The sequence below is a fragment of the Enhydra lutris genome, unplaced genomic scaffold (genome assembly GCF_002288905.1).
Source record: "Enhydra lutris kenyoni isolate GAN:26980312 unplaced genomic scaffold, ASM228890v2 scaffoldscaffold20, whole genome shotgun sequence".
In the NCBI taxonomy this organism is placed as follows: domain Eukaryota; kingdom Metazoa; phylum Chordata; class Mammalia; order Carnivora; family Mustelidae; genus Enhydra; species Enhydra lutris.
The window spans coordinates 23,996,903-24,017,287 of NW_019154104.1; the positions used below are offsets into that span (position 1 = coordinate 23,996,903).

The window sequence follows — 20,385 nt, forward strand, 5'->3', positions numbered from 1 at the left end:
TCTGACTGTAATTCCCACTCTAACTAAAGAAACTCCACTGATTCTTCATTAACTCTACATGAATGATTGAACATGGTAATTATAACTAACATTTACTGAGTGATTACAATGGGCAAGGCAATTCCAAGCACTCTGCGTGTGTTATCCCACTTATTCCTCCCAAATAGTAACACGAAGTGCTTTCATGATTATCCACATTATGGACAAGGAAACTGACATACAAGAGATGTTAAGCAACCCCCCCTAGGTTGAGGAACTAAATAGTGGAGCCAAGATCTGACCTGAAGCAGTCCTGCTGAAAAGACCCCGCTGACCCCTAGGCCCCACTGCTTCTACTCTAAGATATACTGGATATATTATCCACGGCTGTGGCATGGGTGCCCCTGCACCCATGGCACATGCCACTAATCAAGAACAGTCTTTTCCACTGAGCCCAGGTTAACACGACCACTTCCAATGCAGCTCTGAGTACTTAACTGTTCATAATGGTGCTAGAAATGCAGTCTATTGGCCATTTTTCACTTTCTTCTCCCCACATAATCCCCCACTGCAGCCAACTGCCCACTTCCACATTCTCTCCTCCTTCCCTTCCACCTCTACATGCCCAGATCCTCCCCATCCTTAAATGCAAAGCATCTTTTAGAAAGCCCTTTCCAACTTCCCAAACTAGAAGTTACTACTCTCTCCCTCCCATTATATTTTGCAACTTCCTAGTATCTTCTGCCTTAAATGATGGCTGTGGTCTTCTCATCTCCTTTAGCTGGTCTGATACTTCTCAGGGGCTAAGACTGTATTTTGTTCATGTGGATATCTCCCACAAAGACTGGCCCAGCCTCTTCCCCAAAAAGAGGAGGAAGAAAGATTTGCTAACTGAACTGGTACCCTGGAAGATTTTTTTGAAGATTTATTTATTGGAGAGACAGAGAGAGTGTGCTTGGGGGGTGGGGTAGAGGGAGAGAATCCTCAAGCAGACTCCCCACTGAGCTCAGGGCTTGATCTCATGACCCATAAGATCATGACCTGAGCCAAAACCAAGAATTGGACACCCAACTGACTGAGCTGCCCAGGCGGCGCCCTTACACCCTGAAAGATTTTTTAAAGCATGAGAGATTAGAAAGATGAAATAATAACGTCAGAATAACTATACCTTACTGAATATTTAACACTGTGCTAGAGGTTTCATCAGCAGGAGCTCATTTAATTCTCACAGTAACCCCAAGGGTCAGGCAGCATCATCACTCCCAGTTTACAGTGACACTGAAACCAGAGATAATAAGTAACGGGCCCAAAGCTAACAAATAACTCTGAAGCAGACCACAAGCATCTGAACCCTGTGAGGGTGGCTCCGAAGCCTAAGCTCCTAAGCACTACTCTACGCTAGAACTTATCAGGGGCATGCACTAATATTAATGTCAGTATCAACGGCAGCTCACATTCAGTACGTGCTCAGGATATGCCCTTGCTCTTTCTAAACTCTTCAGAAATAACTTACTCTTCCTTAATAAAAACTTAACAAAGTAGATACGGTGCTAACTTCCATTTAACAAAAACACTGAGGCAGAAAGAGACTAAACATCTTGCTCAAGGTTACACAGCTGGGATTTAAGCCCAGGCAGGTCCAAACCACCACACTCTTCTACTTCTCTACACCATGGCAACCAGTTTACATGCTACTATGCCCATTCCATGGAAGAAAATAAGACTCTAACCTGCGACATCCATTAGTTTTTCCAAATCAAAGACAGAGGAGCTAAGTGATAATCAGAAGTGCTAAGAGGTTTTCTGAGATTAAACCTCATGAATGTTCCAAATGTGGCAGCAGCCAGTCAGTCACCAGATGCCAGTGGTACTCTGTGGCATGAGGCCTTGGGACTAATAATTCTTCTCTCTCCCACTCCTCCCTACCCAAACATTTGCTTAAAAAATCCCCCATTCGATGCAACAAATTCCCTAATGCCCCTACCTGGTAATGGATGACATGCTGGACTTTAGGAATATCCAGGCCCCGAGCTGCGACATCTGTTGCCAGGAGGACACAACTGTGGTAGAGAGACAAAGCTCATTAATAATAACTAATAGCTATCACTAATCAGATTCTTACCACCTCTTGAGTATGCCAGATGAAGCAACTGAGGCTCAGAGAGATTAACTTCCCAAGGCACAAACATGTCTATTCACTTGTGGAGCCAGGATCCAAAGCTGGGTCTCACTGGCCAGTCAATGAGCCACCCTCTGCCAGTAATAAAAGACCACCTCCAGTAAATTAAATGAGGCCATACATATTCTGCGTCAGTGACCTCATTTTCTATCACCCTCCCACTCACTTCCCTCCAGTCACACAGACATCCTCGCTTTCTTTCCAATTTGTCAAACATGCTCTGGCCTCTGAGTCTTCCTCACACATTCATGTTTCCTTGCTTTGTCCAACTCTGCTGTAACCCCTGCCTCTCAGGGAAAGCTCCCTGACCCCGCTTTTGCACAACTCCCTGCACAACTTCACTCCTCAGCACTCAGCACCACTTGACAAACTACATTACTTGCTTTTCAATTTATGATCTTCCTCCACTGGAACATAAACCCTGTAACAGCAAGGACTTTGCATTACTTGCCGTTCTATTACCTACAACAGTTCCTGGTTTCCAGTAAACAGTAAGTTTCTTAATGTATGTATAGTTCAAGGAAAGTCAAAAGCACCGGATCTGTGTCTTAAAAACCTGAGATTCTGGGCTCTTCAGAATCCCTGCTCCCTGTAGTTCTGAGGTAGGGCTGAAGAATGATGCAAATTCAAGTTTGTAAAATATTCAACTACTGCTCTAAGTCAAAAGCAGTAACTTTTTTTATAAAGGGCCAGACCATAAATTATTTTGGGCTTTGCAGGTGCTAAGTTTCTGTTGAAACTACTCAACTCTGCTACTGCAAAAGTAGCCACAGACAATACATAAACGGGTCTTGCTGTCTTCCAATAAAACTACTTGATTTAGCCCAAGAGCCATAGTTTCCCAACTCCTGCTTGAATAAAATATAGAGGCCATTTGCAGGCAAACAGACTTGAGGAATGGAATGTAGAAAGGGCCCACAGCTACCACCTGGCTGAATACAGACAGGCCCATCAGGGGACCCACCTCAAAATACCCACAGGGGGGTGCCTGGGTGGCGCAGTGGGTTGGGCCTCTGCCTTCGGCTCAGGTCGTGATCTTAGGGTCCTGGGATCGAGTCCCGCATCGGGCTCTCTGCTAGGCAGGGAGCCTGCTTCCTCCTCTCTCTCTCTCTCTCTCTGCCTGCCTCTCTGCCTACTTGTGATCTCTGTCAAATGAATAAACAAATTCTTAAAAAAAAAAAAAAAATACCCACAGGGCCTAACTGACCAATAGGCTACTTACAACTAGGCAGTTACCAAAAAAGGGAGAATTCCATACATGGCCATACTTCATCTTCCCCGTTTAGAAAGAGCCCCATCCACTGCCTCACTGCAGAAAGCCTCTCCTCTGCTGTCCTGCTTGCCCACTCCCTTGCGGTATATTCAATAAACTTCCATCTCCTTTGTTCTGCCTCAGGTGAATTCTTCCAGTGCCAGCACCTTGGCTTCTACCGGATTGTTGCCCCACATTTGGGGTCCCCCATCCAATCAGACAAACATGACCATTTAGACACCATATAAACCACTAACTTCTACATAGCAATATTCCAAGGGAGGTAAACCAGACATTTGTTCTAGAAATTAATCACTCTGTAACCTGACAAAACACAGGGCAAAAGTCAATCTAGATTTGACCTCAATTTTTCCAGCCCCTATCCTGACAATATGCACACTGGTGAGCATCACTGCGCCCAAAAGGAGATGTGCGGTGGCAGCATAGCAGGACAAAGCATGAGCTCTGGGTCTGATCGGTCTGAGGCCGAGGGCACTCTGTCATTTCCAGGCTCAGAAATCTTGGGCAAGCTGATTAGCTTTTCTAGATCTTACTCTTATGAATCTATAAAATGAGAATAATGACAATATACGCTACATGGTACTGAAACATTTACCAAGTACCTACTGTGGGCTAAACATTTGTTCTAAATGCTTTATATGTATCAATTCCCTTAATCTTCCTAACTAACCCTCTCAATTAGCTTCTACTATCATTCTATTACACTAATTATGAGAAAAATGCAACACACTGAAGTAATTTGGCCAGGTAGAAGTGGCACAGCCAAGGTCTTAATCTCGAGAAGTCTGGTTCCAGTCTGTGTTCTTAACAATAAATCTATTCTGTTTCTTCTCAAAGAAGTTAGAACTGAATGAATGTGATAACGTATCAAAAATGTCAACATGATACTTACTCTATGGTTACGTGTTCCACAACAACCTGTATTACTGTCACCATTACGTTTCTGTTGGGCATTATCAGCAACCAAATGCATCAGAAAAGAGTAAGCCTGCTTCATGATATGCAAAAAAGGGCTACCATCTACTGATAAGGCCTCTGTGTCAGAAGGCAGCTTCCCATCATCTCCCCATCCTGGCAACCTTGATCTAATGACTAGAAACTGGGCTCTGGGTACAGGCCTGACTTACTCTTCCAGACGGGCAAACTGCTCCAGGTTTCTGAGCCTCTGCTTCTGGTGCATGCAGGCATGTAGGGTCAGTGGCATGATATCCAGGACTTTGAGGAGCCCAGAGAGGCGTTTGATGCAGGAGATACTGTTGGCAAACACTAAAGTGCGGCCTGGATACTGCATCAAGAAGTAATACAGATATAAGTCTTTCTCATCTGTCTCACAATGAATCTTGGTCTCTGTCAGTGTCTCCACTGTGGCCTCATTTCTGGTCAGGTCAATGACTTTGGGCTTGCCCCTCATACCAATCTTCTGCACGAGGAGGTCAAGTTTGGCAGTTTTGTCAATTTTCTTCGTATGCTTCTTATGAAGGATTCGAGCAGGAGCTTGATGTACCAGGGTCAGTGTGGCAGAAAAAATAAGCGTCTGTCTCTTTGGGTTGAACTGGGAATCACTGAGCATCTCTAGCAGCTGAGAGAGCTCAGCAAAGTGGCCTTTCTCAACCATCCGATCAGCCTCATCGACAACCAGGCACCTGCAGATCCAGAGAGACCCACATAACCTGAGGAGTCATTTCCACAGCACACTCAACTACCAGCTCCACCCCCAACACACACAGACATACACACACCACCACCACCAGGGACTCCACCCCCTCATACCCAGTTTTCTAGAGGCCAAAGTCCAGCTGGTACCACACCATGACACTTAGTGACAGGGAGAAGGTAGTGCGTATGCTACTGTGCTACCTCAGGCCTACAACAGAAAAGGGAGTAAAAGGGAAAGGCGAGGTACTGTCACTTACCTGAGCTGCCTAAGGTTGCTCAAATGAGGGTGCTTTTCTTTAATTAGCTCCCACAGCCGGCCCGGAGTGGCGACCACAATCTCTGGCTGGCGGTTTAGCATCCTCTGCTGTTTCTGCGCAGACATTCCACCAACCAAAATAGCAGTTTTAATTCCTATGATACACAAAATATAAAAGACCCTGTTATCCAGTCTGGCTGTGTATTTTCTGCCACGACTAGGACAGGCACCCCCAGATTGGCAAAGGCAATCAATCACCAGGACAACTCCCCTTTATGGGTGTGGGGGAGAGTGGAAGGCTAAAAAAGCGGGCCTAGCCTGATTCTCCGTGCCACCCCTAGAAGGCATGTTAAGTCTTCTCTGATCTGGGCCTTGCCTACTTCCCCAACCTCATTTCTTCTTACTCCCTCCCCTTTATCAACAACAGAAGAGCTGGATTTGAACCCAGGCATGTTTACCCAAAGTTCCAAGAAAACTAAGCAATACTGCACCACAGTGCTGGGAATGAGCTCACTCTGCAGCTGTGACACACCTCCCTAGAAAGCCCTGCCCATCCCCTCCAATGAGAATTATGATGAACCTCCTCTAATGCCTACTGTCTGTTCTGTTCTCTGGTGGAGGATTTCTCAAGGTATCCAATGTGGAAAGAAACACAGGATCATGTCAGCAAAGTGCTTAGCAAAGCGCCTAGCACCCAGCAGGAGCTTGGTAAGTAACTGTTGCTTTTATTATAAAGATAAAATTCTCACTGTGCAGCCCTTCCCGAAAGGAATTCCCTGAGAGAGTAAGTTCTAGTACCCCAAGGCAGAGGTTGGCACACTCTTTCTTAAAGGTCAATAGTAAGCATTTTGGCCTTGTGAGCTAAATCTGTCACAACTACTAACTTTACTTCATTCTACCTTGGTAGTACAAAAGCAGCCACAGACACTATGTTAACAAATGGCTGAGGCTGCACTTTACTTACAAAAAGAGGTACTTTGCCAACCCCTGCCTTAAGCATCCACCATATCCAATAAACTAACTTCCTATGCATCTCAAGTGGCATCAGCTATGCGCCATCCTTGGAAGAACTGAGAAAGTGTTAACTCAAACAATTTTCTGTAAGGCTTAATTCTCTGGCAGGTGAGAGAGATTTCCCCTAGAGCGCAGGAGCCATAGCTTGGTCACCTTTGCCACCCCAGGTTCTAGGATCCTCTCAGAAGTATTTATTAAATGCAATTAAACCTCACCTGTAAACTTGGCCACAGCATCAATGTGTTGCTTGACCTGGACAGCGAGCTCCCTAGTGGGAGTCAGAACCAGCCCAAGCAGAGGGCGCTTTAGATGTGCTTTACAGGTGGCAATTTTGCCACCCAACTCTTGCTTCAACCTTCCAGTCTCCTCTTCATCAAGCTTCTCCTCTTTGTCTTCATCCTGTTTGGGGATGGCCTTCTCCCTGATCAGAGAAGAAGGTCCTTCACCAGCATCATCATCACAGAAGGGCAGTACCTGGTCAGAGACAGCAGCTCCAGACTTAACCTTGCTGGGTGGTGCTGTAGCCTTCACTCCAGCTTCACTGGGCAGGACTTCGCCCTCAACTCCAATCTCATCAGGCGGAACTCCAGACTCACTTGTCGCCTTGGTTCTAGTCTCACCAGGTACTGCTCCTGTGTCACTTGGAGCTGGAGCAGGCTTCTTCTTCATCTGCCATTGGAGCACCGCGTGGATCATTGGAATGGCAAAGGCAAGAGTTTTTCCACTTCCTTAGAAGTAAAACAAAAACAGTGTGAATTAATAAATACACATACTTTTTGTTTGGGCTTCTTTCTTTACCCAGAATAAGGGACCCTGATAGCCAAGTGCTACCCCAAACAACCCAAAGCTCCTACACTCAGCACAGGCTTCCCGACAGCACTGCAAACAGCGGGTATCTATAATTAAGAGCTTGAGAAAAAGTCTAGCAGACAAGCACTGAGGCCTGATGTCACCAATATGAACCTTACACAAAATCCAAGCACTGAAACTCTAGAAATAGACAAGTTTTGTGTGTTTTGTCATTGCTGTAACATATACTACCACATTAGGGTATAGGGAATGGAAATCTCTAATTTCCTAAGACCTTAGGTGGAGAAGATGGGAGTTAGAGGATAATTTTCTTAGTTTTTGAGAAACCTAAAATTAGCACAATTTTATCTATGCTTGAACATTTTCAAACTGATCTTTGAATGTATATGAAGTCCAAATTCACATCTTCTGGGCGGTTAATACAAACAAACAAAACAGTTCAAGTCGAGAATTTATAGAAGTTCCAAAGTCAGGTCCTCAACAAAAGCAAATAAGTGATCTCTGGAGGAAGAAACCTTTATCATAGGCCTCAAAGAATTCTCACAAAGGGCACCTGGGTGGCTCAGTCTGTTGAGCATCTTGACTCTTGGTTTTGGCCTGGTTCATGGGATTGAGCCCCAAGTCAGCACAGGGTCTGCTCAAGGGATCCTCTCTCTCCCTCTCCCCCTGCTTCTTCCCCAATTTGATCTCTTGCTCTCTTTTGAATAAAAACTTTTTTTTAAAACCTATTAAGAAGAAGAGTTCTCACAAATAATCTTCAAAGGAAAATGAGATCTCAGTTAAAAAAAAAAACCCACAAAAAATAAGCGTAGGAAAAAAAGAAAGCAAAACAAACCCTTAACACTTTAGATAAAACAGTACTTTTTATCAGAAACCATCAAAGCTAAAAGACAGTATTACATCTTCATTTGAAGACCTGAAAAAAAAAGAGACAACCTACAACTGTCTACTTAGCAAAAATTCCTTTCAAAACAAATGCAAAATAAAGACATTTAGGTACCCAAAAGCTGAATAATTTATCCATCAGCAAACCTGAACTACAAGAAGTACTAAAGGGAGTCTTCCATGCAAAAGATGCTACCGAATGAAATTCTGGATCTGCACAAATAAAGACTACCAGAAACAGTCATGGTAACACGGGTAAATATGAAAGATTTTTCTTAAACATATTATTTAAGTTTAAACTAAAAATTATTAAACATAAAAATGTATTTTGGATTTTTAAAAATTTATTAACATACAATGTATTATTTGTTTCAGGGGTACAGCTCTGTGATTCATCAGTCTTAAAAATCCATAGCAATCACCATAGCACATACCCTCTCCAATGGCCATCACCCAGCCTCTTTGTCCTTCCTGCCCACCTCCCCTCCAGCAACCCTCAGTTTGTTTCCTGAGACTGAGTCTCTTGTGGTTTGTCTCCCTCTCTGGTTTCATCTTGCTTCATTTTTTCCTCCCTTCCCCTATGATCCTCTGCCTTCTCAAATTCTACATATTAGTGAGGTCATATGGTAACCGTCTTTCTCTGATTGACTTACTTTGCTTAGCATAACGCCCTCTAGTTCCATCCACATCATTGCAAATGGCAAGATACCTGTTTTTTTGATGGCTGCGTAATAGTCCACTGAATATATATACCACATCTTCTTTATCCATTCATCTGCTGATGGACATCTAGGCTCTTTCCCTAGGTTGGTTATTGTGGACATTGCTGCTATAAACACTGGGGTGCAGATGCCCCTTTGGACCACTACCTATCTTTGGGGTAAATACCCAGTAGTGCAATTGCCGGGTCATAGGGTAGCTCTGTTTTCAACTTTTTAAGGAACCTCCACACTGTTTTCCAGAGTGGCTGCACCAGTGTGCATTCCCACCAACAGTGTAGGAGGGTTCCACTTTCTCCACATCCCCACCAACATCTGTCGTTTCCCGACGTCTTGATTTTAGCCATTCTGACTGCTGTGAGGTGGTATCTCACTGTGGTTTTGATTTGTATTTCCCTGATGCTGAGTGATGTTGAGTACTTTTTCAAGTGTCTGTAGGCCATATGGATGTCTTCTTAGCAGAAATGTCTGTTCATGTCTTCTGCCCACTTTTTTAAAAAAGATTTTTTATTGGACAGAGAGAGTGAGAGGGGGAACCCAAGCAGGGGAGTGGGAGAGGGAGAAGCAGGCCTCCCACTGAGCAGGGAGCCTGATGAGGGCCTCAATTCCAGGACCCTGGGATTGTGACCTGAGCTGAAGGCAGATACTTAATGACTGAGCCACCCAGGCATCCCATTCTGCCCATTTCTTGATTGGATTATTTGTTTTTTGGGTATTGATTATCATAAGTTCTTTACAGATTTTGGATACTAGCCCTTTATCTGATATGTCACTTGCAAATATCTTCTCCCATTCTGTCAGTTGTCTTTTGGTTTTCTGTTTCCTTTGCTGTGCAAGTTTTTTTATCTTGATGAAGTCCCAATAGTTCATTCTGCCCTTGCTTCCCTTGCCTTTGGCGATGTGTCTAGGAAGAAGTTGCTGTTACTGAAGTCGAAGGGGTTGCTGCTTGTATTCTCCTCAAGGATTTTGATGGATTCCAGTCTCACATTGAGGTCTTTTGTCCATTTGGAGTCTATTTCTGTATGTGCTATAAGGAAATGGTCCAGTTTCATTCTTCTGCATGTGGCTGTCCAAGTTTCCCAATACCATTTGTTGAAAAGACTCTTTTTACCATTGGACATTCTTTCCTGCTTTGTTGAAGATTAGCTGACCATAGAATTGAGGGTCCATTTCTGGGCTCTCTATTCTGTTCCACTGATCTATGTGTCTGTTTTTGTGCCAGTGTCATACTGTCTTGATGATTACAGCTTTGTAATGGAGCTTACAGTCCGAAACTGTGATGCCACCAGCTTTGCTTTTCTTTTTCAACATTCCTCTGGCTATTCAGGGTCTTTTCTAGTTCCACACAAATTTTAGGATTATTTGTTCTATTTCTGTGAAAAAAGCTGATGGTATTTTGATAGGGATTGCATTAAATGTGTAGATTTCTCTAGATTTTCACAATATTTGTTGTAGATTTTCACAATATTTGTTCATCCAGTCCATGAGCATGGAATGTTTTTCCATTTCTCTGTGTCTTCCTCCATTTCTTTCATGAGTATTCTATAGTTTTCTGAGTACAGATTCTTTGCCTCTTTCGTTAGATTTATTCCTAGATATCTTATGGTTTTGGGTACAACTGTAAATGGGATCGACTCCTTAATTTCTCTTTCTTCTGTCTTGCTGTTGGTGTATAGAAATGCAACTGTTTTCTGTGCACTGATTTTATATCCTGATACTTTATTGAATTCCTGTATGAGTTCTAGCAGTTTTGGGGCAGAGTCTTTGGGTTTTCCACATATAGTATCATATCACCTGCCAAGAGTGAGAGCTTGACTACTTCTTCTTTGCTGATTTGGATGCCTTTTATTTCTTTTTGTCTGATTGCTGAGCCTAGGACTTCTGGTACTATGATGAATAGCAGTGGTGACAGTGGACATCCCTGCAGTGTTCCTGACCCCAGGGGAAAAGCTCTCAGTTTTTTCCCATTGAGGATGATATTCGCTATGGGTTTTTCATAGATGGCTTTTATGATATTGAGGTATGTGCCCTCTATCCCTAAACTATTAAGAGTTTTAATCAAGAGAGGATGCTGTACTTTGTCAAATGTGTATTTTGGATTTCTAACACATATAAAGTATAAAAGAAAAATCACAATGTAAAGGAGAAAAGGAAATATAGTCTTTAAGATTCTTGTACTATATAAAAATAGTATATTATTACTCAAAGATAGATTATATCATATTAAAGATACATACTATGAACCCAAAAGCAACCACTAAAAGAACACAACAGTTACAGCTGGTAAGATCAATAAAGGATATAAAATGCCATCACAAAAAATAATCAGTCTAAAAGAAGTTAAAAGGAGAAAGAGTATAGCAAATAGCAAAATAACAAATTACAACTTAACCATTATCAATAACCACATTAAATGTATATGACCTCAACAAATAAAAGACAGACTGTCACAATGATTAAACACCAAGACCCAACACATGCTCTCTACAAGAATGCCATTTTTTCCCCTTACAAGTCTGTTTAAAATAAAGTATATGATAAAGGATACAGATGAAAAGCCAGATGAAGAGGTACATAAGGCAAGGTTTGGAAGGGTTCCAAGGGCTTCTGTCCCTGTGGAACTGGGGGTATACCACCCTCCCAGCACAAGGATGGGTTCACCAACTAAGAAGCGCCAAGAAACCCACCTAAAATGCAATGACATGAATAGGTTAAAAGTACAAGTATGAGGGGCATCTAGCTGGCTCAGTTGATAGAGCATGTGACTTTTGATCTCGGGGTTATAAATTTGAGCCCCACGCTGGGTGTGGAAATTACTTAAAAATAATCTTAAAAAAATGTAAGTATACAAAACATACCATGCTAATATTAATCAAAAAAAGCTAGAAAAGATACATTAATATCAGATTGAGAAGATTTTAGAAAAAAGAATACTTTGGGGATAAAGAAGGCCATTTCATAATGAAAGGAATAAATTCATTTAGAGAACATAACAGTCCTAAACATTTATATACCTAAATATAACAGAGCTTCAAAACACATGGAACAAAAACTTATGGAACTGCAAAGAAACCCATCACTCAAGAAAAAGTAAGTGACACAAATACTTCTAATACATTGAAGCAATTAAATCTGTAAGTTAAAACCCACCCTACAAAGTAAAGTGTATCCAAGCACTGATGAAATCTACCACATATTTAAGGAAGAAAAAAAAATACCAATTCTATACAAACTCTTTCAGAAAACTGAAGAGAATACTTCAAAGTCAGTCCAAGGCCTGCATTACTCTGATTCCAAAAACCAAAGACATTACTAGAAAGCTACAAACCACTATCCCATGAGCAGAAATTCAAAAATTATCAACAAAACTTTAATAAATCAAATCCAATATATAAATGGAATAACAACACTGTAACCAAATTTGGTTTATCCCAGGAATGTAAGTTTAGTTTAGTATTTCAGAATCAGTGTAATTCACCATTATCAACAGACTCTAAATGAAAAACCTTAATGAATGCATAGAAAGCATTTCAGAAACCACCATCCCTGATAAAAATGTTCAGCAAACTAGGAACTGAAGAGAATTTCCTCAATCTGATGAAGGGCCAACTATGAAAACCTAGACCTAACATCATACTTAATGATGAAAAACAGAGTACTGTCCCCCAAAGATCAGGAACAAAATAATGGTGTCCACTCTACCACTTCAATTCAAAACTGTATTGGAGGTTTTATTCCAATAAGATAAAAATAAAAAGCATCTAGATTGGATGATAACTATATAAAACCTGATATAATCTTTAAGAAACTACTTCATGGGAGTGTGTGGGGGGTGGGGGGCATATGGATGGTTCAGTCAGTTAAACATCTGACTCTCGATTTTGGTGTGGCTCATGATTTCAGGGCTGTGAGATCAAGACCTGTGTTGGGCTCTAGGCTCAGTGGAGAGTGGGCCTGGAATTCTCTCTCTCCCTCTGCCCCTCCCCCTGTTCACACTCTTTCTCTCTCTCTCTAAAATAAATGAATAAAAATCTTAAAACAAACAAACAAACAAAAAAAACCGACTTGATGGTACCAAGTTGCAGTCCACAAAATCAATATACAAGTCTTCATATTTCTTTTTTTTTTTTAAAGATTTTATTTATTTATTTGACAGAGATCACAAGTAGACAGAGAGGCAGGCAGAGACAGAGAGAGAGAGAGGGAAGCAGGCTCCCTGCTGAGCAGAGAGCCCGACGCGGGACTCGATCCCAGGACCCTGAGATCATGACCTGAGCCGAAGGCAGCGGCTTAACCCACTGAGCCACCCAGGCGCCCACAAGTCTTCATATTTCTATTTATTTTATCTGAAATCGAAAAATTTACGTTGCCATTTACAGTAGCATCAAAAATATGAAATATTTAAGGATAAATCTAATAACAAATGTGTATACAGTATAAACTACAAAACACTGCTAAAAAAATTAAAGACCTAAAAAAATGGAGGTATACTACAATCATGGGAAGATTCTATATTATCCAGATGTCATCTGTCCTCAGTTTGCTTTATAATCAAGGCAGTCTCAATCCAAATACTATCTGGCTTTTTGTAGAAACTGACAAGTTGATTTTAAAATTCAAATGGAAACATAAAGGACCTAAAATAGCCAAAATAACTTTTGTTCCCCCAAAGATATTATTTATTTAACAGAGAGAGATCACAAGTAGGCAGAGAGGCAGGCAGAGAGAGAGGAAGGGAAGCAGGCTCCCAGCGGGCAGAGAGCCCGATGGGGGACTCGATCCCAGGACACCGAGATCATGACCTGAGGCAAAAGCAAAGGCTTAAACCACTGAGCCACCCAGGCGCCCCAAAATAACTTTTACAAAGAACAAAGAGGACTTACTCTACCTGATTGAAAATTTAATTTAAAGCTGCAATATCAGACGCCTGGGTGGCTCAGTGGGTTAAGCCTCTGTCTTCGGCTCAGGTCATGATCCCAGGGTCCTGGGATCGAGCCCCACATTGGGCTCTCTGCTCAGCGGGGAGTCTGCTTCCTCCTCTCTCTCTCTCTGCCTGCCTCTCTTCCTACTTGTGATCTCTGTCAAATAAATAAATAAAATCTTAAAAAAAAAAATTAAGCTGCAATATCCAAGACAGTGAAGTTTTGATATAAAAAGACAAGTAGATCAAAGAGGAAAAAAAAAAAAAAAAGACTCCAGAAATAGAACCACACCTATATAGTCCCTGATTTTCAAAAAAAGATGCAAAGGCAATTCAGTGGAGAAAGGAGAGTTTTGTTTTGTTTTGTTTTGTTTTTTTTAAAACAAACAGTGCGGGAGCGCCTGGGTGGCTCAGTGGGTTGAAGCCTCTGCCTTCGGCTCGGGTCATGATCCCAGGGTCCTGGGATCGAGCCCCACATCGGGCTCTCTGCTCAGCAGGGAGCCCGCTTCCTCCTCTCTCTCTGCCTGTCTCGCTGCCTACCTGTGATCTCTATCTGTCAAATAAATAAATAAAATCTTTAAAAAAAAATTAAAAAAAAAAATAAAACAAACAGTGCTGGATGTCTGTATGCAGGGGAATAAAAAGGAACTCTGATCCACACTTCTCACTGTAAACAAAAGTAAGCCCAATAAAGATCACAGACTGAAACATACAACCTAAAACTAGTAACACTTCTAGAAGAAAACAATGGAGAAAATCTTTGTGCTCTTGGGCTAGGCAAAGGATTTGTAGATAAGCACACCTGCACAAAGGAAAGTGATAATTTGAACTTCATCAAAATAAAGAACTTCTGATCTTCTGAAAGACTGTAAAGAAAATGAAAAGACAAGCCACAGACTGGGAGGAAAAAAAAAAATCATAAACCATGTAACTGATAAAGGGGGTATATCTAGAATATATAATGAATTCAGTAATAGGAAAACAACAACCCAATTAAAAAATGTGCAAGAGGGGCGCCTGGGTGGCTCAGTGGGTTAAGCCTCTGCCTTCGGCTCAGGTCATGATCCCAGTGTCCTGGGATGCAGCCCAGCATCGGGCTCTCTGCTCAGCAGGGAGCCTGTTTCCCCCTCACCCACCCACCCCCCTCCCCACGCCTGCCTCTCTGCCTACTTGGGATCTCGATCTGTCAAATATATGAATAAAAAAATAAAAAATAAATAAACAAAACAAATAAATAAAATAAAATGAAGACGGAACATACCAAGTATCAGGAGGGACAGAGACCCATTCAAACGCTAACTGGGTGGGTATGTAAAATGCTATAATCACTTTAGGAAACTCCTAAAAAATTATATTTACCTTAAGACTCAGCTATTCCACAGGTATTTACCCAAAAGAAACTGAAGCACATACCCATACAAAGACTAACACAGCAATATTTACAGTAATTTTTGTTTTTAAATTTTATCCATTTATTTATTTGGGAGGGAGAGAGGATGGGAGGGAAAGATTGGTGGAGAGAGGGAGGGAGGAAGAGACAAAGAGCTCCTGGGCAACACTGTGCACAGGAACAGGGGAGGGAGAAGGAAAGGGAGAGAGAAACTTTTTTTTTTTTTTTTTTTAAATTCTATTTATTTATTTGACAGAGAGGGAGAACAAGCAGGGGGAGCAGCAGAGGGAGCAGGAGAAGCAGGCCCTCTGCTAAGCAGGGAGCCGATGCAGGGCTTGATCCCAGAACCCCAGGATCATGACTTGAGCCAAAGGCAGTTCCTCAACCAACTGAGCCACCCAGGTGCCCCAACGGAGAGAGAATCTTAAGCCGACTCCATGCTGAGTGCAGAGCCTGACAGGAGGATAAATCTCAGGACACGGAGATTATGACCTGAGCTAAAATCAAGAGTTAGAGGCTTAACGAAAGAGCCAGCAGGTGTCCCTATAAACACTTTTATTTGTATAGCCAAAAACTATAAAGAACAAAAATATCCATCAACAGATGAATAAACAAACTGTATTATATCCATACACTGGAATATTAACTATCAATAAATAGGAATGAACTACTGGTACTTGCAGTAACATGGCTGAATCTCAAAGCATGCTGGGTGAAAGAGCCAAACACCCAACCTCTCTCAGAAGTACCTACCTAGTGTATGATTCTGTTATATAAAATGCTGGAAAATGAAAATTAATCCAAAGTAACAGAAAGCATATCAGAGGTTGCCTTGGGGATGAACAAGGAGCGAGACCGAGAGAGATTTCAAAAGGGGCCCAAAGCATCTTTTGGGGCTGATGGAAATATTCATTATCTGTATGGGGGTGGCAGTTTGTCCACGGCCCCAAAAGTCTTTGTGAGTCCTGGACCTGCAGATTCACAGCATTCCACTGGGATAGCCTGAAAGGAGCAGTGGTATGAATCCAACTGTCAGGTTCTAGCCACAGTGGCTCATACAACCTTGGCTCTGTTTCCAGACACCCACTTCCAGGCCTCTGCACAAACCAAAGCAATGCAGCAGAATGGTGAATAGCACACAGACCTAGTCTAGAATCCAGGCACTACCACTTTTCAGCTGCTGTTTTAGGGATACTGTCGTCTGTGAGGCTGTGTTTCCTCATGAGTAAGATGATAATAATAATGCAACCTATTTCAGGGTGATTTTGAGGACTGAGTTCATCAATATGATGTACTTAATACAGTGCATGACAGATTTTAAATGCGAAGAAAATGTTCTAACTTACTATTATTACTTCCACTCCCCTGAAGCTTCCTTACTCTTCCATCTACGTGATTCTTTTACAGGATCTCACCTGTATTTTCCTGATCACCCTTTCCAGAAACCCAAGGCACACAGTGTCTAGATCGTCTACTTCTATCTCATACAATCTAACAGTCACTAGCCATGTATGGATGGCTATCAAGCACTTCAAACGGGGTTACTTTAAATTGATGTGCTGCAAATTCAAAATACATGTCAGGGGCGCCTGGGTGGCTCAGTGGGTTGGGCCTCTGCCTTCGGCTCAGGTCATGGTCTCAGGGTCCTGGGATTGAGCCCCGCATCGGGCTCTCTGCTCAGCAGGGTGCCTGCTTCCCTTCCTCTCTCTCTCTGCCTGCCTCTCTGCCTACTTGTGATCTCTGTCTGTCAAATAACTAAATAAAAAATTAAAAAAAAAAATACACGTCAGATTTTGAAAACTTAGTATAAAAATAAGAATGTAAAGGGGCGCTTGGGTGGCTCAGTGGGTTAAGCCTCTGCCTTCGGCTCAGGTCATGATCTCAGGGTTCTGGGATCGAGCCCCGCATCGGGCTCTCTGCTCGGCACGGAGCCTGCCTCCTCCTCTCTCTCTGCCTGCCTCTCTGCCTACTTGTGATCTCTGTCAAATAAATAAATAAAATCTTAAAAAAAAAAAAAAGAATGTAAAATATCTCAATAATTTTAATTAAATATTGAAATTTTTATAAATTGATTAAATACAGCGTTAAAATTAACTTTTACCTATTCTTTTTACCTTTTTAAAATATGGCTCCTAGAAAATTTAAAATCCCTACGTGGCTCACATTATATACATATTTCTATCGGTTACTGCTGGTCTAGTTGAATTTTAGTAGGAGGCAGTACAAGCTCCTCCCTCCAATCAGTAACTTAAACTACTGAGGTCAAGTCAACCTGGCATTGTTTCACAAAGTCTTAAGGTGGCCCAGGGAATGAGAGAACTTTAAATAATGCCTAGTCCCAAGGGTCACCTCACGCCAACATCTTCCTACAAAATCCACCTAATGGTTATCTCCCACACACTCAAACCCTTCCAATAATGATAAACTCAGCAATTCCCAAAGCAGCCCTTTTATCTTTGGAAAACTCCTGAGAATTAGTGAAGATGTATCTCTTTAAAGGGTTAATCTTAGTCCTACTTTACCCCTCAGTCATTTAGGAAGGCTCAAGAACAGGAAAAAACTACCATTTGCAAATCTCTTGCAATGTACTGTGTAAACTTTACTGTAGCATTTACATTAAACCCATAAAGAAGGGGGAAAAACAGTAGAGGCACTGGTGTTATCTTCATTTTATAACAGCACCTATAGGTGTCAGCGAGATAAAGCGACCTGTCCAGGGGACCAATCATAAAGTAGCAGATCTCAACTCAGAGCTGGATGTCTTCTAAACACCTTCATTCAACAATGCATTTGTGGTTTGGTTCCCAAATTCCCCTCCCAAATCCCCCAAGCCATCCAACCTGTTAGCAGCCACAAGGTCAACCCAAAAGCAGTCTTACCCTGGCCAGCTAAGGACGCCCTTACCTGTCTCAGCAGCCCCCAGGATGTCCAGTTTGTCACGGATGGCAGGTGCCAAGGCGAGAGCTTGGATTGGTGTGGGTGCAGAGAAGCCTAGAAAGCTGAGTGCTCGGAGAACTGGCTTGGGTACAAACAGATCTTTCCATGCTGTTACATCTGCCTTCTGGTCATGCATTTCAGGCACCCATGTCTTTGCTTTCTTGGGCACTTTTGGAGTAGTACCCTGGGAAGGCTCCAATTTTTTTTTCCCTTTCTTTTTTTTCTTTTTTGGAACAGTCTGGGCTGAGCTTTCTGATACCATCTCCTCTACCTGTGGATCAGGACAAACTGTGCCATCTCCCTGAGGCTCTGGTTCAGCATCTTTGACTTCAAACTCTTCCTGGGCACTGATTCCTTCAGTTTCCATGTCTTTATTCTTCTTGAACTTCATCCTTTTCTTTGAGGAGCTGGACTCTCCCTCTTCCTTTCCTGAAACACTTTGTGCCTTTCTCTTCTTGGGCTCCTCCTTTGAGAAGAGGCTGGAGGAATTCTTGGCAGGGGAGACCAACTGGTAATCTGTCAGTTCCTCAAAGCACACCAAGTCATCCATCTGTCCATCTGCAAACATATTTGGGTCAATCTCTACCTGCTTCCATTTTCCGACAACTTTGATTCCCTTTGTCTGAAATTTGCCAAAGCTTGGTGCCTTTGGCTTTGATTTTGTCTCCTTCAACTTCATGGTTGCTGAAAAGAAAAGGAGAGAAGCGTTCCATTAGGTTGGCAACTGAAGAGCACAGGAGTCTGAGGCAACAAATACTTTCTACGCAGCCTACAGAGTATCCGGCCCTTCAAAGAAGTGAGGACACAGAGACCCTGAAGATCAAAGAGAAGAAATATACCAACAGAGCAGGCCCCTTGGCCTGGAACAGAGGGTACATAGGGCATGGAAGGGCAGAGACACAAGAGCTAGATCTGGTTGGGATTCCAGACCCAATACTTGCTGCCCGGGTGTCCCTGGACAGTGGTGTTTAATCCCTCCTGAACCTCAGTGCTCTCATCTTCTAAATAAGGGAGAAGGTCCCAATAATATCTAAGGCACAAAATGTTTTATGCAAAGAAATAAAATTATGTAAAGCATGGAACATGAAGCCTGCCATACCCAAGTCATTTTGAAGGCCGAATTAAGAATGCGAAGGGGTGTTGTTGCTGTTTTTTTTTTTTCTTTTTGGTTTGGGGGTGGGGGTTAGGGGACCAGCTTTACTGCAAGGACTCAAGCCCTGACCCAAGAAGGCAAACGCCTATTTCACCGTTCTGGCCTTGGCCCATCCAGCTTTTTCGTTACATTTTGAGCGATTTAACACACATTTCAACAGAGACGTTTGGCACTCCATCCGCGGTCTCCCTTTCCAGAAAGACCAAGAAAAATAACAGGTCCTGGAGGGAAGCCCCAAAGTAAAACGTGGTTGTTCAAATGCGGACCGGCTCCGGGTCCGTGGCGGACGTCTGAGCCTGTGAACCCCTGTCTCCTCGCCTGTAAATGGGGATGATGAAGGGATCTGTCCCAGGGGGTCGTTACACCGACGCGAAAAGGTGACGCACTTCAGAACCCGCTGGGCACGGCGCCTCACCGGCTCTGCACGTCAGCGCGCAGAGAGGCTTCACCCCCGGCCCCGGCTCCACCACGACGGCAAACCACCCGCTTCCACCGCGGCGCGGGGCGAGGGTGAGGGGGTGAGGCACCGGGGGCGAGAGGCCCAGAGCCGCGCCTCGCCTCGGGCCCAACGGGCGCTCGACACTAAGAGGCCGACGCCACCGGGCCTGGACGCCCACAGCAGGGGTCCCCGGCCGTCCTCTCTGGACCCGAGAACTGAGGCCAATGTCCTGCACAGGCCCACCACGCGAGCCCCGGGGGCCGGCCCCAGCCCCGCTCCGGCTCTGGTACTCACCGCGTGGAGACGCCGTCACGGCTACCTCACACGCCGGCCAACCGCCGCGCACACCTTCTCCGAAGTCCCTCAGGTGCAGCGTCGACCGCAGTTCCGGGGCGGGGCTCGCACTCACGCACGCGCGCGCCCCTGAGATAGGAAGTCCCGCCCCCATCTAGACGCCGCCGCGTGATTCGCTGCCGCGGCTGGCTGTACTCCTCCCGGGCTTAGGGAGCGGGTGGGGCTGGTGAGCCCGCGGTGCCGCATTCCCGCTCAGCGCCGGCTCATGCACAGGAACCCGTTTCGTTTTATTCTTGGTCTAGTTTTAGTGCAGTGGCTGTCCGCGAATGAAGTACCTACTGGGTGCCTGGGAACCTTGCAAACGTTTTAGCATCTAATTTACGACCCAACCAGCCAGTATCAGAGGTGCTGTTTTCTCTGGTTTTTTCATGCCTCACCTATTGCGCACTGATAGGTGAGGTCAGGCTAAATCCGCCTGAC

At 43.5% G+C, this 20,385-nt stretch overlaps 1 protein-coding gene across 3 annotated transcripts in view; it reads right to left on the minus strand.

Moving 5' to 3' along the window:
• LOC111148470 (DEAD-box helicase 24) overlaps window positions 1–19,982 on the minus strand; it is a 29,501-nt gene extending 9,519 nt beyond the window's left edge. For all 3 annotated transcript variants that reach the window (XM_022505034.1, XM_022505032.1, XM_022505031.1), the window contains exons 1-6: window positions 19,906–19,982; window positions 17,987–18,703; window positions 6,573–7,085; window positions 5,345–5,498; window positions 4,559–5,074; window positions 1,964–2,039 (exon numbers count right to left, since the gene is read on the minus strand). In XM_022505034.1, coding sequence (XP_022360742.1) covers window positions 1,964–2,039; window positions 4,559–5,074; window positions 5,345–5,498; window positions 6,573–7,085; window positions 17,987–18,698 — 1,971 coding nt within the window. In that variant the 5' untranslated portion in view covers window positions 18,699–18,703; window positions 19,906–19,982. The remainder of the gene's footprint in view (window positions 1–1,963; window positions 2,040–4,558; window positions 5,075–5,344; window positions 5,499–6,572; window positions 7,086–17,986; window positions 18,704–19,905) is intronic.
• Between the last annotated feature and the right edge of the window lie 403 nt (window positions 19,983–20,385).